Source organism: Bubalus bubalis, chromosome 16 (assembly GCF_019923935.1).
Source record: "Bubalus bubalis isolate 160015118507 breed Murrah chromosome 16, NDDB_SH_1, whole genome shotgun sequence".
Lineage (NCBI taxonomy): Eukaryota > Metazoa > Chordata > Mammalia > Artiodactyla > Bovidae > Bubalus > Bubalus bubalis.
In genome coordinates this window covers 18170917-18198650 of record NC_059172.1, presented here as the reverse complement: position 1 = coordinate 18198650, position 27734 = coordinate 18170917, and the positions used below count along the sequence as shown (strand labels likewise).

The 27734-nt window shown below is 46.5% G+C and overlaps 1 protein-coding gene across 5 annotated transcripts in view; it reads left to right on the top strand.

Moving 5' to 3' along the window:
* Positions 1-27419, top strand: part of LDLRAD3 (low density lipoprotein receptor class A domain containing 3) — a 276120-nt gene extending 248701 nt beyond the window's left edge. For all 5 annotated transcript variants that reach the window (XM_025266219.3, XM_006062344.4, XM_025266218.3 and 2 more), the window contains 2 exons: positions 22433-22778; positions 24508-27419. In XM_025266219.3, coding sequence (XP_025122004.1) covers positions 22433-22778; positions 24508-24745 — 584 coding nt within the window. In that variant the 3' untranslated portion in view covers positions 24746-27419. The remainder of the gene's footprint in view (positions 1-22432; positions 22779-24507) is intronic.
* Positions 27420-27734: the final 315 nt, after the last annotated feature.

The window sequence follows — 27734 nt, the reverse complement described above, 5'->3', positions numbered from 1 at the left end:
GGGAGTCCAGAAAATTAAATCCTTTTTAGAAAAGGGAACATTCATTCATGAAATATTGAGTGGTGATAATAATGCATATAATAGCTAATAACTGTGTGTGGTAAGCACTGTGACTGCCAGTTGAGTCTAAACCCATAATTTGAGGCTTATTATTACTTACTCGTTCAACAGATATTATAGAGAACCTAATATATGTGTGTAAGGCTGAATTTAGCGCTTACGAGAGAAAGCGACAAGTTATAAACATGACTGAGACAGGAATCCGGCCCTCAAGAAATTTAGGGTTGTCTGTACGGGAAAGTAGTTATATCCGGAAGTCTGCAACAAGGGAGGGGGTGAGCAGTGCTGTGGCGTGGATCCGGTGAATTTGTAGGTGGAGGCTGAAACCGAGAAAAGTTATTTAAAGTTGGAGAGCCTGGGGGAGAAGTCAGGGAGAAAATGGCTCAGAGGCCATCTGAGTCTTGAAAACCAGCCAAGATGTGTACAAGAAGTCTTATTGGGAAGGACATAGCAGCCAAAAGAGCAGCAGCTTTAGGAAGAAAGGACTTCTGAAACATCTCCCTGTAGAGCCTTGTAACTAGAAAGACTGCTCTCCACTCTGAGCTCTTCTAAAACATGATTTGATTTCACCCTTTGTGCATGAGTAGGTCTGGCTCAGGTGGCTCCTGAAGTTGCAGATATGCTGTTGGTTGAACTGAGGTCTCATCTGAAGGCTCGCCTGGGGAAGGATCTGCTGTGAACCTCACTCACGTAGCTATCATCAGAGTTTAGCTCCCCGTGGGCTGCTGGGATTAGGCCTCGGCTCCTCACTGGTGGGCTATTGGCTAGAGGTGTCCCTCAGCTCTGTCACATGTGGACTTCTCCATAGAGTGGCTCCCATCATGGCCCTCTTAGGAAAGAGAGAGGGCACCTGAGGCAGAACAAAAGCACAGTCTTTTTACAGCCTAATATTGGAAGTGACAGGGCTTCCCTGATAGCTCAGTTGGTAAAGAATCCACCTGCAATGCAGGAGACCCCAGTTCAATTCCCCAGGGGAAAGATCCCCTGGAGAAGGAATAGGCTACCCACTCCAGTATTCTTGGATTTCCCTGGTGGCTCAGTTGGTGAAGAATCTGGCTGCAAAGTGGGAGTCCTGGGTTCAATCTGTGAGTTGGGAAGATCCCCTGGAGAAGAGAACAGCTACCCACTCCAGTATTCTGGCCTGGAGAATTCCATGGACTGTATAGTCTAAGTGACTTTCCCTTTCACTTTTCATTGGCAGTGACAGCTCAGTGTTTCTGCCATAGTCTATTCATTAGCAGAGATCACACAAGAGTGAGAACCCCAGGAGGCGGGAATCAGAGGGCCTGTCTTCAAGATGGCCCAACACCCTGGGTGAGGGGAAAGGAGCAAAGAGAAAATGTGGGGGCTGCTCAGAGAGGGCCTCGTAAGTCTTCATACAAATTTTAGGTTTTATTGTGACAGTTACTGAAGTGTCAAGTGACCCCTCCATAAGGATTTTTCATTCTAAAAGATTATAAGAGGAAAAGATTGGAAGTAGGTCCAAATGTCCATCAAATAATGGCACATCTCTGCAAATAGCACATTACATCTATTCATTAAAAAATAGTCAAAAGTTGATTCCAGGCCCCAGACTGGGAAACAGAAGATGACCCAAAGCATCCCCTGCCAGAAAGTAAACACGTTGTCAGACAAACAGAATCATAGAGGTGTTTTGGAAGGTTCCAGGGGCCAGCCCCAAAGAACTTCCTGTGACCAAAGTTGAAACAACTTGAACAACAAATTAAATAATAATAGGATTGGATTCAAGTTCAGAGAGCGAAATGAATATTCACGAGTCCATCTGATGTAAATAAATAATCAAGTAAATAAATAAATGAAAGGAAGGGGCAACCTTCCTTCTAGAAAAATTCCAATTAATGAATGTAGAAGGCAGGAGAGAAAGAGAAAATCACCATCAGGATAACACAATAATAACTTGCTGCAGGCAAAATCCAGGAGGAATGCTAAAATTAATGGGTGGACATTTAAGCAGAAATAGGATATTTGCATAGTTTCAAAGGATCTCATCCAGATATTAATTAACTACAAAAGGAAAAAGTAGTAACTTAATAACGTAGAGTCTCCATGGCTAGCACCTTACATTAATCAGATGGTCATGGTTGACAGACAGTCAATACACAGCAGGCATCCCCAGATGAAACACACTGAGAAGGACCCATTACTTCTGTGATATTCTTCCTAATAATGGATGTAACTACGAGGCCTCTTCAAAAGTGTCAGGGTTGTGAAAGATAAAGAAAGACTGAGAAAGTGTCACAGGTTCACAGAGTCCAATGCAGTGTGGGATTCTGGGCTGGATGCTAGGATAGAAAAAGGACATTAGTGGGGAAATCTGGGAAGATCTGAATAAATCCTGTCATTTAGTTAATAGAATTGTTCCAAGGTCAATTCTTAGTTGTGACAGTCATCCTGTGATTAGTAAAGGTGTTCAAATTAGGGAAAACTGTATGTGGGATATATGGGCACTCTATTTTTGTAACTCCCCTATAAATCTAAACTGATCTCAAAATTAAAAATTTTCTTGAAAACATGTAGTGAGTGCTGTACAGGTATTTATTGAATAGGCAAAATGGTACTTGGCTTTTAAAAAATTATGTGTGATATGGTTCATTAAGTGAAAAAAATTTTAATTGCCATAGTGTTCAAAATAATAGATATTTGCTAATGTATGCCTGAACTATTTCTGGAAGTCTGCACACACATACACACACATTGATACACACACACACAACACTTAGTGTGGTTGTGTCTGGGGAGGGGAATGCGGTGGCTTGGAGACAGGGGAAACAGACTGACTTTTCTCTTACAAATCCTCCCTTTCTAAAAAATATTTATTTATTTGGCTGTGCCGCATCTTAGTTACAGCACGTGAGACATTTATTTGTGGCATGTAGGAACTAGTTCCCTGACTGGGATTGAACTGTAGCCCCCTTCCTTGGGAGCATGGAGTCTTAGCCACTGGACTAAGAGGGGAGTCCCTACAAATTCTTTCTTACCTGTTCAATTTGGAGTGTAAGCGTTAGTTGTTCAGTTGTGTCTGACTCTTTGTGACTTCATGGACTGTAGCCCACCAGGCTCCTGTCCATGGGATTTTCTGGGCAAGAATATTGGAGTGGGTTACCATTCTCTTCTCCAGGAGATCTTTCCAACCCAGGGATCAAATCCAGGTCTCCTGCATTGCAGGAAGATTCTTTACTGTCTGAGCGAGAAGATGTATGGTTGAGTTTGGAATCATGTATCTATTGCTTATTTAAAAAAATAAATGTTAAAAAAATCTATGCAGGCATGGTAGTGCTGAGGACCCAAGGGTTCCTGTTCATTACCCAATATCTCCCACCCTATAGCTGTGCCCAGAATCTCCTGGCACTCAGGCTGGCCCAACGTTCAGTAAACGGTTAATGAATAAGCAGGTGCCCTTGGCCATCGGCCCATTACAGGATTCATTTTTATGCCACATCGGTCCTTATGGACCCTCTTATTCCTCTTTCTAAGGAGGCCAGCTCGGGCTCTCTGTCAGTGACAGAAGCTTTGATATCTCCCCTTGCTTGTTTTAACACAGCTCCATTAATGTTTTAAAATGCTTGCCCGAGCTCTCCGGCCTTGTCTTTGGTGTCTGGAGAGCGTTTGACAAAGATACATGGATTCTAAAATGACCCTAGGGATACGTGGTGATTATTTCCTCTTTAAAGATTCAGGCAGGTAACGGAATCCTCCACTGCCTCAGACCTTGTAAGTTACTCATTTATTATGGAAGAGCCAAGTTCAGAGACCCACTGCCTAGGAAACCATCAGGTTTTGGCATGAAGCCTCCAGCACCTCGTCTTAGAGAACGTTAAAACCTCCAGCCAGCCTTTGTCTCAGGAAACATAGATACGTGCCATCCAACCATCTCTTAGAAGACAGGATTGCATGGTCAGGGAAAGCTACCTGACCACCCAGGAAGGTAGAGGTGGCAGACAGCAGACAGATTTATAACCATTCAAGGCTTTTCATATCCAAGATTGAGGCCAAGCTTGCCATTTCCTGTAGGACCATTTCATTTGCTCACTTCTATTTTGGAAGGAATGATGCTTAAGCTGAAACTCCAGTACTTTGGCCACCTCATGCGAAGAGCTGACTCATTGGAAAAGACTCTGATGCTGGGAGGGATTGGGGGCAGGAGGAGAAGGGGACGACAGAGGATGAGATGGCTGGATGGCATCACCGACTCGATGGACGTTGAGTCTGAGTGAACTCCGGGAGTTGGTGATGGACAGGGAGGCCTGGCATGCTGCGATTCATGGGGTCATAAAGAGTCGGACACGACTGAGCGACTGAACTGAACTGAACTGACTGATGGACAATGCAAAGCAAGAGCTGGTGAAGGCCCAGCTGGGGAGGGGTGTGCTTGGTTTCTTCCTTTTTAGTTATTGATTTTGTCATTCACTGTCTGTAATGGATGCAATCGTCATGTCATGATTGCCACATCTGGGGTATTATAGTAACTTCCCCAAAAGACTGTGTGCTGGTTAACAGCAGCCGGTATTTCTCTTAGCTCCTTGATTATTGCAATATTGATCTGCTCCAGGATTCAAACTTAGACTTGTGTGGCCAGACAGTTAATATTTTAGGTTTTGAAGCTTGTCAGAGTTGTGTACTTCAGGCTTGTGGCACAAAAGCAGATGTGTACAGTATATAAATGAACATTTATGTACCAATAAAGCTTTATTTATAAAATTAAAAAAGCAGGCTGTGGATCAGACTTCATTGACCCCTGAGCTAGAGCCTGATAAATAACTCAAGATCAGGTTGTGGAACAGTTGAGGGCCAGATCAGAGAGGCTTCTCTGGGCCATTGTTAGAAGGCTGGGTTTTTTACTTCAGGGAGCAGCCATCTTATTTAGTTCCTAAAAAGAGCTTTCTGGGTGCTGTGTGGAAAATGGATTGGAGAGGAAAATGGAGAGGAGGCAGGGTAGAAATTGGGAAGCCAGCTAGGAAGTTCTTGTGGTAATCCATGCCACAGATAATGCCAGTTATTCCCATAATTTGGAAGCAGAATTAGCAAGACCTGCCCTTGGACACGAGTTGTTCGTGAATGGAAAAGGGTTGGACAAGAATGGAAAACAAATGGCAAAGACAGAGCTGATGCTGGGACTTCCCCCTCAGGGTGGCTGGGGATGCCCTTGTGGGGTTGTAATTGATATTTAATAGTATTTGTTTTCTCAGCCCCACACTAATGAGACTTTATCTGCAATGATGATGGCATGCCTGAGATAGAATTTTCCTCTCCCTGGCTTTTAGGGTTAGCTTTTCCCAGCAATGCTATTTGTTTACATTCCCCCGGCACTCAGAAACTGATCAGAGCTTCCCACTGGAGTTAGCAGTATTCCGCTCTGGCCGCTGACCCTGCAGGCTCAATAAACCATTGTATTGCTGCGCGCCAAGCCTTATTACCAGACCAGAAACCAACTGACCATCGAGTTCAAAGAATGTCTGCTAAGCATTTAGTTTTGCAGCTGCCACCAACCACTCCAGGTAAATAGATAAAGCAAGCAATAGAAATAGTAATTCTGTGCAGCCTTCCTTATTCAGCAAATTCCAGGAGGCACTTATATCCATTTTAAGCACATTGCCTCCCGGAGCAGCCCAGAATGTCATATGCAGGAGCCTGGCTTGGCTAAAGCTACTTGTACACAAGAGAGAGGGGCCCCTTCGATGGTTAGAATGATTAGAACATTGATCCCAATGTTGCATGCCTGTTGCCTGCCAGCTCCCATTGGCTTTTGCTTTTCGTGGTCTGCATGGAACCGCAGTTCCCACTCACTGCCCTCTTCTGTTGACATTTGTTAAAGCCATGGCACGATTGAGCAGAGTTCTAAAAAGGCCACTGGGGGGCCTAGCTCCCAATTACCCTCATTACCGAGTTTTGGTAGTAATCTGAATTTCTATTTTCACAAAAGCCCTTTTCTGGCTTAAATAGCCAGTTAAGTTCCTTACCCTCTAGCCAGTTGTGTGTTACGGCCCTGGGCCTGCTTCTTAGCAAAGAAGCCGTTTACCACCACCTCACTCACCGGTTAATCACTTTTGTCCTTCCTCGTCAAAGACAAAGAACCAGCTCTGAGCTTGCACAGCAGCTTTTGTCAGGTTTCTAAGAGCCTTGGATCCTGGAAGGAGCTTTCCTTCACACCAAGCCGCCCTCCTCATGGTGAGCAGCTTGTCCATTAGAAGCTATGGGTAAGAGTTGGCTGTTGAAAATGCAGGGCCTCTTAGGGACACTTCCTGTCCCCTCTGCTCAAATGTGAGAGGTGGAAAGGACAAGAATCCCTGGGCCCTCTTGGAATAAGAACCACTAGAATTCTCGGGGAGATGGGCCCTCATTCTTTCTCCAGTCTTAAAACTTTCTCTTCTCTTTTTCCTCTCTCCCATCTTGAATGTAATCTTAATGTGTTTGTCTCCTGGCTCTCAATGATCTCAAAGCCCTAGTTCCCTCCTAGCAGATGGATCCCGTCTCTGATGTCCTTCTGGCTCGAAGCCAGGATGCCTCCTGCTGTGGTCCAGCTGACGCTGGGCAGGCTGGAAGCAAGGATTTTCCCATCACCCTCCTCTCGGTTAATTTTAGAAACTCGCGTTGCCATGGTAATGGTTCAGTGGGGTTTTCATGGTTCTCTTTTGATTCAGTCATTTGCCAGTCTGCCCTTTAAATTAAACTTTTTCAGTCCGCATCTAAATTGGGACAGGAGATGTGCTCGGAATAGAGATCCATAAAGGCGCAGCAGCCGCATGGGATGTTTTTTGAAAAACAGGACAAAGTCCAGGGGGATGTTGGGATGTCCTTGGTTTACAGTGGCCAAGACAGCTCCTGGAAGCTCCCCTGCTTGAGAGGATGTGGCTGAAGGTTGGTAGAGGTGATCCTGGGGGAGCCTGGAGAGAAGCAGGGGCCTAGGGCCTCTCCCATGTGAGCATCCCCAGGGTCAGGTCTCTGCCATTTGGGTGCTGGAATCCCCAGCTCTGAGCCCAGGGCCTGACCATCAATCTGGGCTCCATAAGTGATAAATGAACATGGCCTCAACCAGGTGTCCTTCCTTAACTCTTATATAAGCTTTGGAAGGCCTCAATCTCCCTCTCCCTAAAATCCTGGCTCTTCTCCCACTTCTTCTTCTCTGCCAGTCAGCTCAGGTGTGAAGGGATCAGTGTCTTTGCACAGACAAGAGGAAGTCACAGCAGCCAGCTCACAGTCCGTTCACTTGGCTTAAATTGAAAACAACAGTCTTTAATGTTCCTGTCACCTCTGCTGAGGCAGGCAGGTTTTTAATCCTGACATTACAGATGAGGCTTCGAAAGTTGCAGGAAATTGCTCAGCATCACTCATGAGGTCTGTAGCTGAACTAGAGCCCTGAGCCTGTCCACCAGACTCCCAAATGTCAGCTGACCATCATGCATGCCATTTGTGGTTCATTGGTTGGACCTGTCCTCATTCACACTACACCTCACTTCCCTGCGTGAGCAGCCAGGTACCCGATGACCTTAGACTCACCGCTGCAGGGTGGGGACGTCACATGTGTCAGCTCTAAGCCCCATAGAGACGCTGCATGCTGGGTGTTTACTGCGCCTACTTTACAAATGAGGAGAATGAGCAATAGCCTGACCAGGATGTCATGGGGACACAGGCAGAAGTGGGATTTGGGCCAAACCCGGGGGTATGATTGGGATAGTCTGCAAGAAACAGAATATACAGATGGACATTGGCCATACCACGTGTCAAAGCAGAACTCTGACCCCCCACCTCCAACATCACCCCAGGGAGCCAATCATTAACTCCTGTAACTGAACCCAAAGCATCCAAGATTTGATTAGTAATTGAGAGCTTCCCTAAATTTTGTCCTCATTTCCAGCTTTAGGACCAACCAGAGAAAACTAAATATGATCCCTCCCCAGCCACTCAGATCAGATGTCCACACCTAGTCTGCCCGCCTCCAGCCTCCCCAGGCCAGCAGCCTCTGGTCAGAGCTCACTCCATCCTTCCCATTTGTCCTCTAGGTGTGGTCAGAAACCTGGGCTCCAGTCTCAGCTCTGTCTCTTCCTGGCTGTGTCATCTGGGGCAAGTGACCTTACTTCTCTGAGACTTATTTTCTCATCTGTGTAGCTAACTGAGCTCATAGCCATGAAGCACTTGGCTCGTAGGGTGCTTAGTCTCACATGAAAGATGTCGGTGCTTCTGGCGGGAGTGCAGTGTGCTGAGACTGACAGAGCCGCAGAGCTGGAGACACTGCTCATTTCCACCAACGCATTTTTACAGAGCACTGTATTGGGCATCAGGGATGCAGCCATGAGTGGGCGGAATCCAGGTATGCCCACAGAAAGTTACATTCCAGCAGGAGAGAGATGATTTGGTACAAATGCACTGAACAGTGACAGGTGGTCGTGGATGCCGTGGAGACATATAAAGCAGGGTAGGAGTGGAAATGGATGCCAGTGGCCCAGGAAGCCACCCCATGACACTGACCTAGGAGCAGAGACTTGAGTGGGATCTGGTGTAAATGATGAGGATGCCCAGGGAGGCCTGTCCTGGGCAGATGGTACAACAAGAGCAAAGGCCCTGCAGCAGGCATGTGCCCGGTGTGTCATAGAAACAGCAAGGAGGCCAGTGGGTCTGCAGCAGACAGAGCCAGAGAAGGGGCAGGAGTGAATGTCGGAGTGATATCAGAGGCAAGATCATTTAGGACCGGGAGGCCATGGTGAGGACTTCAGGGTCTTATACCGACTATCTTGAGTGTCACTTGGACAACAAGGAGATCAAACCAGTCAATCCTAAAGAAAATCAACCCTGAGTATTCATTGGAAGGACTGATGCTGAAGCTGAAGCTCCAATACTTTGGCCACCTGATGTGGAGAGCCGACTCATTGGAAAAGACTGATGCTGGGAAAGATTGAGGGCAGGAGGAGAAGGGGACGACAGAGGATGAGATGGTTGGACGGCATCACTGGCTCAATAGGCATGAGTTTGAGCAAACTCTGGGAGATAGTGAAGGACGGGGAAGCCTGGAGCACTGCAGTCCACGGGGTCGCAGAGTCAGACACGACTGAGCGACTGAACAGCAACAACCGAGTATGTGGGAAGCCACTAAGGGGTTTTGAGTAGAGGAGTGAAATAAACATGAGCGAATGAATTTAGGGTTTAGAAGGAGCACCCCACAGCTCAGGAAAAAGAGAGTGGGGGCAGGGTGGAGGTGACATGGCTCCTACGATGGCAGCAGCCATGGTGGGTATGGGATGCGGGCATGAGGACTGGGGCTTGTGGGCAGAGTCCTGCTTGGGATCAGATGTGTCCGAGCTCCCCTTTGAGGACTCTGTGTCCTGCCAGCCCTGGGACCGAAGCACAAGACCCAGTGCGTGCAAAGCGAATAGCCCTTCCCTCTGGGGTGCAGCGGCCCTAGTCATCATGTTAAGATTTTCTGAAATTCCAGAAGCCATGTATGTGTTCATGGTCAATAACACTCCCCCTGGGGAGCCCCACTTGTAATCTTCTGTTACCAACCCTTTCCCCTAAATTATTCAGCAAGCTCTCTGCGCTCAAAGCTCCCAGTGTGCTCACTCAGCATTTCCCTGGGTAATAAGGTTTAACAGACAGATGGAGCACTGAGGAACTGATTATGCAGGGACCACGATGAACTCAAGCTTCCAGAGAACAGACCCAGGGTAGCCTTGGGCTCTTTGCATGTTTAAACAGGACCAGCTCCTGCCTACTTGGTCTTGTTCGGTGCCAAGATGGCGGGGTGTGGGACAACCTTCCCAGTGATGGAATCTCTTATCTAATTCACAGGAGCTGCCGCGCGGGCTGGGCTCCTGGTGCTTGGCCGACTTAAGTCAGTGATGGGGATGCTGGGTGTGGCCTGGGAGACGGGTGCCACTGCTGCTCAGAGGGGGAGGGGTGCTAGGCAGCTGCTTCTCACCTTCTGCCTCTTAGGTTTGCAGCTACAGCCACAGAGCTTCCTCCAACAACATACCTGAAGGCCAGGGATGCCCCTATGATCTGTGAAAAGATGACTTCCAGAATGTTGGGAATATGCTTATTTAGAATGTAATTTATGTTCTGTCCAGGGCTTCCCCAATGGCTCAGCGGTAAAGAATCTGCCTACAATGCAGGAGCCTCAGGAGGCGCCAGTTCAATCCTCAATCAATGGAGGAGGGCATGGCAACCCACTCCAGGATTCTTTCCTAGAGTATCCCATGGACAGAGGAGCCTGATGGACTACAGTCCGTTGGGTCGCAAAGAGTCTGACACGACTGAAGCAACTTAGTATGTGTGTTCTGTCCGAAAAGCAACAGGTTGATGAAATAGCCATATTCTCCCATGAAGCATCACAGTATATCAGTTCAGTTCAGCCGCTCAGTCGTGTCCAACTTTTTGCAACCCCATGGACTGCAGCACGCCAGGCCTCCTTGTCCATCGCCAACTCCCAGAGTTTACTCAAATTCATGTCCATTGAGTCAGTGATGCCATCCGACCATCTCATCCTCTGTCATGCCCTTCTCCTCCTGCCTTTAATCTTTCCCAGCATCAGGGTCTTTTCAAATGAGTCAGTTCTTCGCATCAGGTGGCCAAAGTATTGGAGCTTCAGCTTCAGCATCAGTCCTTGCAATGAATATTCAGGACTGATTTCCTTTAGGATGGACTTTAGGATCACAGTATACAGTTGCCTAATAAAGACTCTGAAAAATCCTATAATGATAGCTATTAATATTAGCTAGGCTTTGTTGAGTATTTCCTGTGTACCAAAGTTCTAAACTCTTTTTTATGTATGTTCTCATTTTATCCATAAAACAACCCCATGGGGGAAGTTCTGCTGTTATCCTGTTTCACAGATGAGGCTTTTTAGGCACAGAGAGGTAGAGTAACTTGCTGTAGGTCACACAGCTAGTAGGTGGCGAAGCCAAGGATTGAATCTAGACAGTTTGGTTCCAGAGCTTGTGGTCTGAACAGCTACAAAGAAAGTGGCTTAATTTGTCTAATCCACTTTTTCTCATACCTCTTTGACCAAGGCACCCTTTTTCATTAAATATCTCTTACCATTTCACCAAAGACATTTGAGAATATATTGATCAGAGTCAATGGAGTTACTGGAGAAAGGACTCCATTGTAAGAACAATAAGATGGGGTCACAGCTGGACAGGAGAAGCAGAAAGGGGGAGGGGAGGGCACAGAGAACCGCCTGGGACCATGTGGCGGCTTCCGGCATCAGACTCCTGGGCGCCAATACCAGTTGTATCGTGTGATCGCTTTGTGACCTTCCGTAAGTTACTTAACCTCTCTGGGCTTCAGTTTCCCTGTCTGTAAAGCAGGGTTATTGTAAGGATGAAGTGAAATTGTGCATACGGGATGGAGATTAGCAGTAGGGGGCCTACTCGCCTCAGCTTCAAGGTTGCCCTCGTCAAGGTCACCTTATTCAGTGTTTGACTCTTTCTGTAAATGGAGAGGTTGTGGATTCCCATGTTTCAAAGGCAGTTTACAGATATCAAAAAGTACTTGCAGGAATTCTGCTGGTGGTCCAGTGGTTAAGAACCCACCTTCCAATGCAGGGGTCGTGGTTTCAATCCCTGGTCAGGGAACTAAGATCCCACGTGCCATGGGGCAAGGAAGCCTGAGTGCTGCAATAAGAGAAGGCCACGCACCACAACAGAGAGCCCATGCATCCAAAACAAAAAAGTGCTTGCCGAATACCTGCTGTATTTCCATGGCTGTGTTTGGCCCTGAGTAGGACTCCAATGGGAGAGTCCAGCCTTTGCCCACTGAAACTCCTCTTCATGGTGAAGGACAGGTGAACGTGAAAGAAAGTCATGCGTGAAGAGCAAGGATTCTGGAGCCAGACTGGCCGGGTTCCTCCCAGTTCCCTCTCTAATCAGCTCTAACATCAGCTAGTTGTTATTATTATTACTATTATTATTAACAGAGTGTCTGGAGGATTTGGGCAAGTGACTAAACCTCCCTGTCCCTCCATTTCCTCCTCTGTAAAGTGGTCGATGTCATAGGATGGTGTATCCGGTTCCCAGGGCTGCCAAAACAAACCGCTACTACCTCGGTGGCTTAAAACAACAGCACAGTTATTCTCTCACAATTCTAGAGACCGGAAGTCTGAAATGCTGGTACTGGCAGGGTTAGTTCTTTGTGGAGGTTCTAAGGAGAGTCAGGCCTCCCTCCTCTCCTCTAAGCTTTAGTGTCCTTTGCTTGGGGGCTGCAACCTCTGCCTCCGTCTCTGCGTGACTGTTCCCTTGTCTGTTTCTGGGCCTTCTCCTTTTCTGTCTCTCGTAAGGACACTCTGAGAGTTCACCCTAATTCATCTCAAAGTCTTTACCTTAATTATTTCTTCAGAGATCATTATTTCAAGGAAAGTCACATTCTGAGGTTCCTAGTTGGATGGAGGGACATCGTCCAACTCACTGCAGGTGGCTTAAGGATTACAAAATCAGAATTCATATGTCAACACATAAGATATTGCTGATAGAATGAGAGCTTCAGTGATCATTAAGATGGTGATAACATTATTATTACTGTTTCTGAGTTCAAAGTAAACATGGGTGGTGGTGGTTGGTATTATTTGTACTATTTCAGTGGGGGACAGGTCACAAAGAAATAGCCATGCAGCACTCCAACACCCTCCAGGGTTGGTACTGAGAAGCCGAGGCAGGGAAGGCTGCAGAATCTGAATGTGTGGCTGGGGAGGGTGATATGAGCCATTCAGAGCCCTGGACCTGAAGAACTTTACAAGAATGCCATAGCTACAGAGCTGGGTCTTGTTCAAACGGATGAGGATATTGCAGAAAGATTAGAGGACAAAGAGGCTAAAGCTAGTAGACCACAAGGAGGTTTCTCTTCCTGTCCTGCACCTATTGGAGACCAGAAGCAGAGGCTGGAGAAGCCCTGCATAGCAGCAGTTGACCGTGCCTGGTGGCTCAGTGTGGTCAGAGAAAAGGAGAGTGTTCAGGACAGCCCCAGAGACTAGATGGCCTGGGAAACAACCAGCATCCAGAGTCCATCCTAAGAAATCGCTGTATCAGTGACCAAAGACTAATGTATTTATCCTTTGTCTGGGGCAGTGAGTATAGAAGGTAGACCAGTAAACCCAGCCCTCCCCTCATGGCTGTCATAGTCTCGTTGGTCTGCCTGAATATTATTGTAGCATTGTTTATATTAGTGTCCTCCCCAAAAAACAACCAAAATGTACGTAAGTCAGGGACTGGTGAAATAAATTGTGAGGTACGTAGGTAGTGGGATTCTACATAGCTCCTTAACAAATGTGTGTGGAGCTGAGGAAAGATGTCCATTTGTAGAAATGTCTGTATAACCTGAAGAAAAGTACATGTGTATATACACAAAGAGTTTTGAGGGATCTCTACGTAATGGGTCAGCAAACTAAGGCCAGGGGGCTGAATCTGATCTGTTGCCTGTTTTTTGTTTGGCTGGTTTTATCTTTCTAATCTTCTATTGTATTTGACTCTACAGTTTTTGAAACTATATCTATATGATTTTTTAAATAACTTTCGACATATGAAAATTATATATAATAACATGATTATTCAGGCTTAATAAAGATACTCAGGTATTTTTACACATTAAAGACCTCAAAAAGTACAATCTTTCTGAAGCTAAATTAAAAGAACACTTAGAATGAAATCAGTTGTAAAATGTAATAATTGTTTTCTCTGCCTTAACTGGAAATTTTAAGAACTATTATCTCTTCTCCTAAAGGATTATTTAGCTGAAGTTGATAAATTCCTGAAAAAACTTTTTTCCTGTTAAAATCTAATACCTGGTCACATACATACATGTAATACACCCATAAGTCTCACAATGCTGCTGCTGCTAAGTCGCTTCAGTCGTGTCTGACTCTGTGCGACACCATAGACGGCAGCCCACCAGGCTCCCCCGTCCCTGGGATTCTCCAGGCAAGAACACTGGAGTGGGTTGCCATTTCCTTCTCCAATGCATGAAAGTGAAAAGTGAAAGTGAAGTCGCTCAGTTATGTCCGACTCTAGCGACCCCATGGACTGCAGCCTACCAGGCTCCTCCGTCCATGGGATTTTCCAGGCAAGAGTACTGGAGTGGGGTGCCATCGCCTTCTCCGAATTCTCACGGTAAGAGAATATAAATAATGGCTTGGAGAAATCTATGAAATGATAGTTCTCAGTGGTTGCTCCAGCTGCCTGTCATTGTAAATCAGATCTGGAACACAGATACACTCATTCACTGATGTACTGTTTGTAACTGCTTTGCACTACAGAGGGCTTCCCTCGTAGCTCAGTTGGTAAAGAATCTGCCTGCAATGCAGGAGACCCAGGTTCGATTCCTGGGTCAGGAAGATCCCCTGGAGAAGGAAATGGGAACCCAGCCCAGTATTCTTGCCTGGAAAATACCAAGAAAGAGGAGCCTGGCAGACTACAGCCCATGGGGTCGCAAGAACTGGACACAACTTAGCAACTAAACCACCACCACTTCAGAGACAGAGTTGAGTGGTTGTGGCTGAACCTATACGACACACTGTCTGACTCTTGACAGAAGTTTCCAACCCCTAGTCTACACCAGACTGTGAACTCCTTTTTCTAGTAGAGAGAGGGAGGGAGAGGGTGTCTGTCATGAACATTTCTATATCACTCTAAATTTTAATTGTAATGTATTTTTATAATCAGAAAAATTCCATTTGGAAGAAAAGAACACAGGATTCACACTACCCGATTTTGAGACTTGCTATAAAGCTGTAGTTCTCAGTACACTTGCTGGCATAAGGATTGGCATGTAATTCAATCAAACAGAATAGATCATTTAGAAATAGACCCAGCCTTGTATGCCCAATTGATTTTCAACAAAGGTGCCAAGGTAATTAAATAAAAAAGGATAGACTTTTCAACAAATGGTCCTGGAACAATAGGATATCCAAAGGGAGGGGAAAAAAGAACATTAAACTTCACCTTGTACCATAAACAAAAATTAACTTGCAATGGATCATAGATGTAAATGTAAGAGCTAAAGCTATAAAACGTCTTCTGGGCAAAGATTTCTTGGATAGAGTACAAAATGCACAAAACACGAGAGAAATAATTAATACAATGGACTTCATAAGAAAATTTTGAACACTTATCTTCAAAAAGATCCTGTAAAGTAGGTGAAAAGCCAAGCCACATTCTGGGAGAAAATATTTGTGAGACACACATCTGGAAAAGAATTTGTCTCCCAGAACGTCTATCAGACTCTTACTACTGAATAAGTAGTCAAACAAGCCAGTTTTGAAATGGGCAAGAGATTTAAATAGATGTTTCACCAAAGAAGATATACAGATGGCAAATCAGCACATGAACAGATGCTCAACATCATTAGTCACTGAGAAATGCAACTCCAAACCTCAGTGAGGTAACACTACACACCTGTGCGCCTGGCTGAACTTGAAAAGGCTAGCTGTGTTATGTGCTATGAGGTTGCAGAGCGACTAGGGAAAGGCTTAGTGCTACAGCCACCTTGAACAGTGTGATAGTTTCTAATAAAGTTAAGCGTACACCTTCCATATGACCCAGCAGCCTCAGTTCAGTTCAGTTGCTCAGTCGTGTCTGACTCTTTGCGACCCCATGAATTGCAGCACGCCAGGCCTTCCTGTCCATCACCAATTCCTGGACTTCACTCAGACTCACGTCCATCAAGTCAGTGATGCCATCCAGCCATCTCATCCTCTGTCGTCCCCTTCTCCTCCTGCCCCCAATGCCTCCCAGCATCAGAGTCTTTTCCAATGAGTCAGCTCTTCGCATGAGGTGGCCAAAGTACTGGAGTTTCAGCTTTAGCGTCATTCCTTCCAAAGAACACCCAGGACTAATCTCCTTTAGGATGGACTGATTGGATCTCCTTGCAGTCCAAGGGACTCTCAAGAGTCTTCTCCAACACCACAGTTCAAAAGCATCAATTCTTCGGCGCTCAGCTTTGTTCACAGTCCAACTCTCACATCCATTCATGACCACAGGAAGAACCATAGCCTTGACTAGACGGACCTTTGTTGGCAAAGTAATGTCTCTGCTTTTGAATATGCTATCTAGGTTGGTCATAACTTTCCTTCCAAGGAGTAAGCGTCTTTTAATTTCATGGCTGCAGTCACCATCTGCAGTGATTTTGGAGCCCAAAAAATAAAGTCTGACACTGTTTCCACTGTTTCCCCATCTATTTCCCATGAAGTGATGGGACCAGATGCCATGATCTTAGTTTTCTGAATTTTGAGCTTTAAGCCAACTTTTTCACTCTCCTCTTTCACTTTCATCAAGGGGCTTTTGAGTTCCTCTTCACTTTCTGCCATAAGGGTGGTGTCATCTGCATATCTGAGGTTATTGATATTTCTCCCGGCAATCTTGATTCCAGCTTGTGTTTCTTCCAGCCCAGCGTTTCTCATGATGTACTCTGCATATAAGTTAAATAAGCAGGGTGACAATATACAGCCTTGACGTACTCCTTTTCCTATTTGGAACCAGTCTGTTGTTCCATGTCCAGTTCTAACTACTGCTTCCTGACCTGCATATAGGTTTCTCAAGAGGCAGGTCAGGTGTTCTGGTATTCCCATCTCTTTCAGAATTTTCCACAGTTTATTGTGATCCACACAGTCAAAGGCTTATACTCCCTAAAGAAGAAAATATATGTCAGCGTAAAGATCTGCACTCCAGAAACTAGAAGCAACCACTTCCTTCCATTAACTGGGTGGAGGGATAAACAAGTTGTGAGTATCCACACAAGGAACACTGTACTCAGAGAAACAAGTTGTGAGTATCCACACAAGGAACACTGTACTCAGAGGAGCCCGGGCGCATCTCAGAGGCATTATGCTGCGTGAAAGAAGCCACGCACAACAGGCTACTTACCGAAGGATTCCCTTCCCTGACTTTCTGGAAATGATAAGTCTATCTGGACAGAAAACAGACCAAGGGCTTCCAGCGGCTGCTAACAAGGGGAGGGATGGAAAGGGTTGATATCTTGCTTGTGGTGATGCTTATGCAACTGTTGCATTTAGTTGCGCATGTGTGCTAAGTCGCTTCAGTCGCGTCCAACTCTTTGCAACCCTGTGGACAGTAGCCCCCCAGACCCCTCTGTCATGGGATTCTCCAGGCAAGAATGCTGGAGTGGGTTGCTGTGCCTCCTTCAGGGGATCTTCCTTATAGCTCATCTAACGGTACATTTTAAAAGGGCGAGTTTAATTGTGTGTCAGTTATCCTTCAATAAACTTGGCCTTTAAAAATACTTAATCTAGAGGAAAATTAACTTTAAAAATAATGTTTTTAAAGAAGCAGTGGAGTTTTCAGGATAATGGTGAGGCATCCATTTGAACAGGGCAGTGTCCCTTCTAGAACAGGAACTCTGGACTCAGGGATTTTGAGTGAGTGAGTGACAGTGAAACATGAACCCCAGGAGCCCTCACACGACAGGGAGAGAAGGAAGGAAAACCTCTGCACACCTCAGCCTAGGCAGAGCCAGAAGAATAGACAAGATGCTTATTTTTTGACTGGATAATACAGTATAAATAATGAAGAGTAGAAAAGAGTAAATAATGGAAAGTACTGGGAAAGTTCTCTCCCAGTCGTACTAGTTCTGTGTCCTTCTAGAAAATTCAAAACATTCTCTACTGAACTTCCCCCCACCCCACACAACTTAGCATGATATCTTTCAGACTATTTCATATCAGTTTATACTTAAATAGGTGTGATACTGTCTGGATGCACCATAATTTATTTAGCCAGTCCATAAATGATGGACATTTAGATCTTTTCTTGATATATCTTTCTCGATATATTTGCTATTGTAAACAATACTTCCATGAATACTTGTATTAAAGAGTTGTTTCTCATTTGCGTGAATATATCTGTTGTTAGATTCATAAGAGTGGAAAGGCTGGGTCAAATGATATGTACTTTCTCTGTTTAAATGTATATCGTTAATGTACATTTGTTTAGATATATATTGTTAATGTACATTTGTTATTTTGATCTATATTGTTAACCCCATCACTGCCCTAGTTTGTACCAATTTACCCTCCTACCAGTCATGCATGAATAATTATATCTGTTTTCCTGGCAAGATGTGAACTCATACTTCACCTTTGCCTAGTCTGAAAGTAGTGAAACTGTTAGTCTCTTGGTCGTGCCCGACTCTTTGCAACCCCATGGACTGTAGCCCATGAAGCTCCTCTCTCCATGGAATTCTCCAAGCAAGCATTCTGGAGTGGGTAGCCACTCCCTTCTCCAGGGGATCTTCCCGACCCAGGGATCAAACCCAGGTCTCCCGCATTGCAGACAGATTCTTTACTGTCCGAGCTACTAGAGAAGCCCAGTCTGAGAGGTGAATAATTGTATGCTAAGAGGAAATACAATTTGAATCTGGAGGAGGGAATGTTTTAGAAGCAAAGGAACTCCAAGTCACAAGTGTCCACTGCTTTAGTCCCTCTGTCTGTCCGGACAGTGCCTCTGTATGAATTAGAAAAAGGCCCTCCTCCTCCCCAGGACATCTACCGTCTGCTGGAAAACTGTCACGGTAACTACACAAAGCTGTGACTGAGGTGATGAGAGACCTGGGGCACGGCCGTCTCCACCATGCACAGCAGCCAGCGCCCCGGAAGCTTTGAGGACACAGTGGACCCTGGTGGTAACCAGATCGCTTGGAATTAATGCAGCAGAAGCCACAGATGCAGGACAGGAGTTCAAGCTGTTTGACGGTGGAGTAGGAGGGCATGAGCTTGAGGGAAAGCCAGAACAAATGGAAACTTCATTATCCATGGATTATGCACTTGGAACTCAGGTCCCAGGCAACACTGATATTAGTAATTTGGCTCGCGGGCTCATTAAGCTCTTAAGAAAAGTGAGTCTAGTTAATGAATTAATGTAAGATGACATTTTACATACAGAGCGGAAACCAGGCACCCCTGAGTTATGTAACATCATAATTTCTCGAGCAAATGTGGTCACCACTTCTCGCCAGCAAGCATTTTACACTCCATTCATTAAGAGCTCCCTCCTGGATTCTTAAAACCTCAAGTGGTTACATGCAAGTCACTGTTTTAAGATCTCTGGAACCATTTGTTTTCCATGTGAAAATCCATCAACTTTTAAGAAGTCCAGCTCAGGGACTTTGCTGATGGTCTAGAATCTACCTGCCAATGTAAGGGACATGAGTTGGATCCCTGGTCCAGGAGCTAGGATCCCACAAGCCTCAGGGCAACCAAGCCCATGTGCAGCAGCTACTGAGTCTGCACACCTGGAGCCCATGCTCTGCAACAAGAGAGGCAACCGCAGTGAGAAAACCACACACCACAGCCAGACAGTAGCTTCTGCTCCTCACAGAGAAAGCCCGTGCGCAGCAGCAAAGACCCAGTGCAATCAGAAATAAAGAAGGAGGTGCATCTTCCTGGAGGGGACTCATCAGTTCTCTCCCCAACACCACCCCCCACCAAAAGGGGCTTTCCCAGCCATTCTCTCTGGTCTAGTGAAGCTGGTGAGGATAGCAGAAAGCATGCAAACACTAAGAATTCACATCACTAGTTTGCGATGATGAAAAAGTCTCGAGATGGATCATGGTTGCACAACAGTGTGAATGTAACTTCATGTCGCCGAACTGCTCATCTGAAATTGGTTAAAATGGTAAATTTTATGTTACATGTATTTTTACGACAATAGAAAAGAGGAAAAGGATTCCTCATGCACTGTTGAAGGGAATGCAAACTGGTGCAGTCACTATGGAAAACGGTATACAGGTTCCTCAGAAATGTAAAAATGGAAATACCGGGTGATCCAGCAACTCCACTTCTGAGTATTTATTCAAGGAATATGAAAATACTCGTTTGAAAAGATACGTGCACCCCTGTGTTCATTGCAGCATTATTTACGTAATCAAGATATGGAAACAACCTGAGTGTCCATCGACAGAAGAATGAATGGACAGAAAAGATGTGGTCTGTGTGTGTATACACACAAACATGCGCATATGCACACGTGTGGATTACTACTCAGCCATAAAAAATGAAATCTTGCCACGGTACCTGGAGAGTATGGTGCTAAGTGAGATGTCAGATAGAGAAAGACAAACACTGTGTGATTTCACGCATATGTGGAATATAAAATACAAACAAAATAAGGGAACAGACCAAATCAAACACAATACGGAGGTGCGGGGAAGAGAGTGGTGGTTACCAGAGGGGCGGGGGCGTGGGGGGAGGGTGGAATGGGTAAAGAGGGTCAACTGTATGGTGGTGATGAGTAGCAGTGGTTTAGTTGCTACGTCGTGTATGATTCTTGCGACCGCATGGACTGTCACCCACCAGGCTCCTCTGTCCATGGGATTCTCCAGGCAAGAATACTGGAATGGGTTGCCATTCCCTTCCTCAGGGGATCTTCCCAACTCAGGGATTGAACTCACATCCCCTGCATCGCAAGCAGATTCTTTACCACTGAGCCACCAGGGAAGCCCATGGTGATGAGTGAGAACCGAATTTTTGGTGGTGAGCACACTCTAATGTATACAGAAGGTGAAATACAACACTGTGCACATGGCTATCTAGTGACGAGGGTGTGGGAAAGCTTAGCCCGGGGCTGGACCTGCCAGCACAGTGCTGCTTCCACTTCAGAGCTCACACTGGCCGCTGAGGACCCACGCCGACCTCCGCACGGCTGCAGAGGCTGACCGGGCACGGGTTGTGGTCTCAGACTTGCTCACTTAGGCTCCATTTAGATGATTCTTGCGGCTGGGCCACAGCTGGGGGTAGTTGTGGATCTTCCAGCTTTCCACAAGGAAGGACCGCTCTGGTTTCCTGGGCCCTCCTGGACCTGGCCACCCTTGCCAGCTGTGTCCTGCTGGTGGGAAACCCTCCCCCTGCGTATGTGAAGTGGGGGCTGTTGCTCCAAGTGGAGAGGGGAGGACTGGCATCCTGCAGGGCTGGGGCAGGATTCAGGCTTTCATCCAAAAGCTTCTGAGCAAATGCCTGCTGGTTGCCTAGCGGGCCTTGTTAGGGGGCTGCGGGCAAAGTGTTAGGGGCGAGGCTCTGAAGTCAGACCTCTGGGGCTCAAATCAGGCACAGCCCATCACCTCCTGACCCTGTGACCCTGGTCAGGGGACCCAACCTCTCTAGAAAGAAGGCAGTTAAAACACCTACTTCCCGGAGTTGCTGTGAGTCACATAGATGTGATGAAGCACGTATATGTGCCTGGAACACCCACAGTGTGGCCACTGTTGTTCTAAGTGTTTGATAATGAGTCACTCATTTCCCACTGGGAACAGCCCAGTGCAGTGGGGACTAATACCATCCCCATTTCACAGATGAGCAAATTACAGCACAGAGAGGTTGGCCACTTTCCAAAGGGCACACAGCCAGTCAGTTGAATTGCTAGGGGTTGAATGGCTCCAGAGTCCATGATTTTAGCCTGTGCAATGCTGGCTTTTCATCTTGAAAGCTTGGCAAAGGGCCAGGCATGAAATAAGTACTTCACCAACATAAGGAACCCCAGACACACTGGTGTGCCTCATACATATAAACTTCCAGAGAAAAACTGTTTTCTGTCATAGTAATTATTAGTCCTGTTCCCTGGATATTATAGTCTCCTGGGCTGATTTTTTTTTAAATGACTTTATTGAGGTATAATTTACATTCTATATGGCTTCCCAGGTGGCACTAGTGGTAAAGAATCCACCTGCCTGTGCAGGAGACATAAGAGATGCGGGTTCCATCCCTGGGCTGAGAAGATCCCCTGGAGGAGGAAATGGCAACCCACTCCAGTATTTTGCCTGGGAAATCCCATGGACAGAGCCTGGCGGGCTACAGTCCATGGGGTCACAAAGAGCTGGACACGACTGAAATGACTTAGCGTGCATTACATAATATAAAATTTGCCCATTTTAACTGTACAATTCAATGAGTTTTAGTAAATGTATTAATTTGTGCGGCCATCACCATGTCCAGTTTTACAGCAGTCCCATCTCCCAGCAAGATCCCCAACACCCATCACCAGTGAGTCCCCATGCCCCAGGCAACCATTAATCAGCTTTTTGTCCTTATGAATTTGCTTTTCCTGAACATTTCATATAAATGGAATCATACAATATGTGGTCTCTTGTGTCTGGCTTATTTCGCTTAGTATAATGTTTTGAGGCCTCATTTGTATCATAGCATGCATCAGTAGTCTTTATGGCCTGATAATATTCCATGGCATGGACAGTCACGTTTTGTTTATCTATCCACCAGTCAGTGGACACTGGGGTGGTTTCCACTTTTCGGCTACTGCACATGGTGCTACTGGAACACTGCACGCCCTTCCTGGGGCTGACTTCGAGGCACGTGAGTGAAGCAACCTGGTAACCTCTCTCCTTTTCTCTCCCCTCTGGGGTTTCCCAGAACCAGGCAGCGGGCAGGTGTTTGTGACCTCGGAGAACCAGCTCGTGTACTACCCCAGCATCACCTACGCCATCATCGGCAGCTCCGTCATCTTCGTGCTGGTGGTGGCCCTGCTGGCGCTGGTCCTGCACCACCAGCGGAAGCGCAACCACCTCATGACGCTGCCGGTGCAGCGGCTGCAGCACCCCGTGCTGCTCTCCCGCCTGGTGGTCCTGGACCACCCCCACCGCTGCAACGTCACCTACAACGTCAACAACGGCATCCAGTACGTGGCCAGCCAGGCCGAGCAGAACGCGTCGGAAGTGGGCTCCCCGCCCTCCTACTCAGAGGCCCTGCTGGACCAAAGGTGTGTGCTGGATGGGAGACCCTGGGGCGGCCAGGGAGGGAGGTCATCCCACTTAGGGGCAGAGTCTGTGCACACGCCCGGGATCCTGGTCTTGCCAGGAGCCTGCATGCAGCTGCAAAGGCATCGCAGCGTCTGACTTGTACTGAGTCTTTGCAAAACCGTTCACAGGTATCATCTCACTTAATCCCCATAGCGACTCACCAAGCAAGGTTATATTTGCCTCAGTTTTGCAGGTGAGAAAACTGAGTTTTTCAGTTACTCATCTGAGGACAAACAGCTAGGATCCTAGCCAGTTCAGATCCCTCCTGCTCCCTGGTAATGCCACATGGACACATGTGCCCAGCTCTGGGGACTCACCTGCTACCACGAAACAGTGCCCATGTTGGAGGTTTGATTTCTAATTGAATAAATGAATGAATGAGTGGGTGAATAAGTAAGTTCTTTAACATTGCATGGCATCATCTATAAGATAAAGGAGATGAACTAGAACATTCTCAAGCTTAGAACCCTCATTGCAGATGGAACTGTACAAGAAACCCCAACACACCAAGTCAAATGCAGAATTCTGTAGTTGGAGCAGGTAGTGGACCTCAGTCCCGCATACTCAGCCTTCTTCTGTCCTTTGGTGACCTCCAGCGTATCCCAGAAACCCCACTTTGAAGTCCCAGAACCAGAGCTACCTGAGCCCCCTGTTCTCAGCATCCCCTATCCTGCAGGATCCCTCTTCTATAAGCCTGGGACTCATTGGTGAGGCATTTTGCAGGCAGTGTTCCTGGACTAACTGGGCTCTTCCTTGAGCCCGTCCAGTGACAGCTCTTGTATTATCTTCATTTTTCCTCCTCGTAAAAGATAAACAAAGCTCCAGGGCCTGGTGCTTAAGGACATCTTTGCAAATAAGCACTAAGAACACAGAACCTCACTCATTTGGACCATCAGATGTAGAGCGAGGTTAAAATTGCTGCATCTGGAAACAGAGCTCCTGGGTTCAAATCCTAGCACTGCTGCTTACTAGCTCTTTGTGATCCCGTGCAAGCTGTCTAATGCCCCTTCGCCTCAGTTTCCTCCCCAGTACAATGGGCATACAAGTAATGGCTCCCTCTAGCATTCTTCTGAATGCTAAATAAAATAAAATAAAGGATATAAGGTGGGTGGCGCAATGCCTGACTCACAATAAGCCTTCTGTAGATGAGAGCTGGAAAATAAAATGCCTTTGAAGTTACCTCAGTGCAAGCAAGGTATCATTATTATGCCCTTCTACAGATAAGGACGCTATCTGTAGAGGGTTTGAGAGGAGGTCCTCTCACTTACCCAAGTCCAGAAAACCAGGAAGAGTTGGCTTTCAGTAAGGACCCCCAATTCTGTGGATCGTTAAGGTCTCCATGAAGACCTCAGGCCAGCTGCATCCCTGCTGAACCACCCAGGATGAGCTGGGGGCTTCTTAGAATTCCCCCTCCCAAAGGTTATGTCTTTGGCACTGTCCAATTGGCACAAGCCAGCCAGAGCACACTGACCTTTGATCCCTTCCCTTCATCTTATTGCTCATCACTGGTTCGCCTAGTACTAGGATTGCCTTTCTCCTCAGAGGGAAAAATCTTGATCCTGACATCATCATCCACTCAAAAACAGACAGAAGTCAGCATTGCCTGCCATGCCTGGGCTCCTAATGTGTTCTCTTCTCTCCCTTCCCCCCAACCCTGCTCCTCACCCCACCCTGCTCTCTTCATCGCAGACCCGCCTGGTACGACCTTCCTCCGCCACCCTACTCTTCAGACACTGAGTCTCTGAACCAAGCCGACCTGCCCCCTTACCGCTCCCGGTCCGGCAGTGCCAACAGCGCCAGCTCCCAGGCAGCCAGCAGCCTCCTGAGCGTGGAGGACACCAGCCACAGCCCGGGGCAGCCTGGCCCGCAGGAGGGCACCGCTGAGCCCAGGGACTCCGCGCGCAGCCAGGGCACCGAAGACGTATAAACTCCGGCTCTTCCAAAGTCTCTATGGGTTCATCTGCTCTGACCTTGGCTGTCCTAACAACTTGCGCTTACGGGAGGCTCCTCGGGGTCCCTCAAGGAGTGATTTGGAGTGTCAGCTGTCTCTCCAGTCACCTCCTTGCCCAGATTTCAGGAATGTTCTTTGGAGGGTGACGTGCCTTGTTCTGGCTCTCAGTTGACGTGTTTTTTGGTGCATCTTTTCTGGGCACTTACTCTTCCCTCGAGGCCGAGGATCACAGCCTCGCTCTCCAAGTCGTTCTTCTGTTACTGCTGGAATCGTGCTGAGGCGGTGGCGTAAGTTTGCAGGTGGCGGGTGAATGTGGTACTCAGGTACTGAGAAAGCAGTGTTTGTGTCATATGGGACGTTCAGAGGGGCAGAGGAGACTGGACCAAATTCTGTGTGGGCTGTCACTTAGAGCTCCACCTGGGGATTCGGGTTGGGTGATCCTCCCAGGAGGCCGTCACTGGATGTTGCATTAGGCTGCACGTTGCTCTTGGGTCAGCAGAGCCTGGGGCCAAAGAAAACTGTTGCTGTGAGTAACGCCCTTCAGAAGTCAGTGGTGTTGTTTTGGTTTTCTGAAGGACTCTGAAACCATCAATTCTGGAGAGATTCTGGATTTAACAATTTGCCCAAGAGTCCTCATCTTGAGAGCTTTTTCCAGCGTCATATACCATCAGCCTCATCCCAGAATAAGCAGGGAGCCCCCACCACGAGTTTATCCAAGTTCTCAGCTCCTAAAATACAGGCTGGCAAGAACCCAGGTCTGCTTTGGTCCACAGTCCTTTCCCTGGTTTCTGATTGTCACCCTCCCAGCTGTGACTTGCCTTAGCCAAAAGATGAGGACTAAACCTGAATTGGCCAGAAATCTGATCTGGTCCTTCTGTCCCCGTAAACCACGCCCAGCCTGCCTTGCCCATTCACGCAGCTTCAACCCTCACCTCCCAAGTGCCCCCAGACACTCAGAAGTCATTCTACCTGTGCAGTTGGGCATGAGGACACTGTGGGTTTCTAACTCACATGAAAACCTAATTCAGTACCTGCCACAAGAGCTCCCCATTCTTGGGCTGCACTCACCCCCCACTTCCCGAGGCCTAGCCAGATACCAGCACCAAGATTTAGGATTAGGGTCAGAGCAAGAATCAGACCTCTCCAGACATCCCATAGTTTCTTCTCTGAGAGACGTGGATCACAGACAGTTTGGAGTCAAGATTTGCCATTCGGACTTTTTGTTTTATAATCTCTTAGAAATGCATTTGAAACAGTGTGTTTGTTTTTTCCCTTCTAGTTAAGGGACTATTTATATGTGTATAGGAGAGCTGTCTTTTGTTTTTCCATTCGCGAGGTCCAAGCAAAGATGCAAAAGATCACGCTTTGTCCCGCTGAGCTCTAATAACCAGTCCCCCCGCCCCCAGACTGCCCTGTGTGCCAGGCATCTGTGCGTTGTTGCACTTTGAGTTTTTATTTATCGAGTTCGTGAAGGATGCAGAAAGACCAATGCCCTTTCTCCCTCAGTTCATGGTCTCTGTGTTCAGGCTCACCTTCCTCTTTCTCCGTGCCCAGCCAGCCACAGCGCCCACCCCCTCAGGAAGTCATGGGTGGAAATGTAGATGTTATTTGTCAAGAAACCACACTGACTAATGGGGGGAACAAAACTGAAACCAGGCGGAGCCTGGGGCAGCTGTCATGCCTACCGGCTTCCCACATGCTCAGTAACTTCTTTGATGCTAATTTAAACAGAGCCTGCAGGAGGGGGGACGAAGTGGCATTCAGTGATCCTGTTCTGTAGACTTTTTTTTTTAACCAAATTGAAAGTGTGCTACAGGAAAGCTAGCCACTTGGTGATTTTCAAGTTAAGAAAAGAAACCTAGTTGCTTACGTCTTTTCGTTTTTAAAATAACATGCGTTATTTTCTGAGTAGTCCAGTGAAGAGAGAACTTTAGGTGGCAGCCGGAGTGTGTGAGGAACTCTGGCCGAATATTTCCTATCATGTGAGTCAGAGTGGCTTCGTTTCTCCCCTTGGTGGGCCCCTGCTTCTTTCTGGTGCTCTGGAAATTGTTTAGAGGAAAGGATTCTAATTTTAATTAATTGTGCAGTGAATTAATTTCACACATCCTTCAGCTTCCAGGCATCTTAGGAAAGACAAATGGTCTTAGTCGATAAGGAGAGCCTATTAATGTTGTTTTTTCAAATAAACACAGGGACATTTTTATTATAGATTTGATTTTTTTAAATGGTGGGTTTTTAAAAAAGATATAAATAGGACACCAAAGCAGCAGAGTTTTGTTTTTTCCCCTACTTAAGATAGCAAATAAGTGGCCAGCATTATTTCTTTAACTCATTCCAACCAGGATATTTTTTTAATACATGGCATAAATGTGTGCCAACCAGAAAATCATCTTTGCTCCCTTTTCTCAAATAAGATCAGCATTTATTTTAGCATTGAAATCGTTCCACTGTGATCAGTCACTTATCACCTGCCCTCAATCCCTTTACTTTGAAATTGACATTTTTAAAAAACACAAGGAAGTGGTTAATAAATAGCATGTGATGTTCAAAGTTGATGTAAACTGGAAAGGTTATGTGTGGTTGCTTTTTTGATTAGGTTTTTTTTTTTTAATTTTTATACTTTCAAATAAATTTGCAGTTTCATTCTTTCTGTTGGTGTAAATGATTCTTAACCCCCTTTATCGCTCAGTGGACAGCTGCTTCTGTCATGCCTTCTGCAATGAGTGTATACCCTAATAAAATGAGAAGAGGAGAGAATATTGATGGGCCCTCAAAATATGATGGGTGTGTAAGAATTCCACAACTGGCATGGTTGGAATTCGGAGTTAAGTCATGGACACCAGTCCATTATGGAGGGATCTGGGATGTCAGTTCAGAAGATGGACATTAACTATGCCCGGAGTGACTTCAGTGTTTGAGGGAAACGGGCACGTGGCTGTGATACTGAACAGGTTCTGACCACATA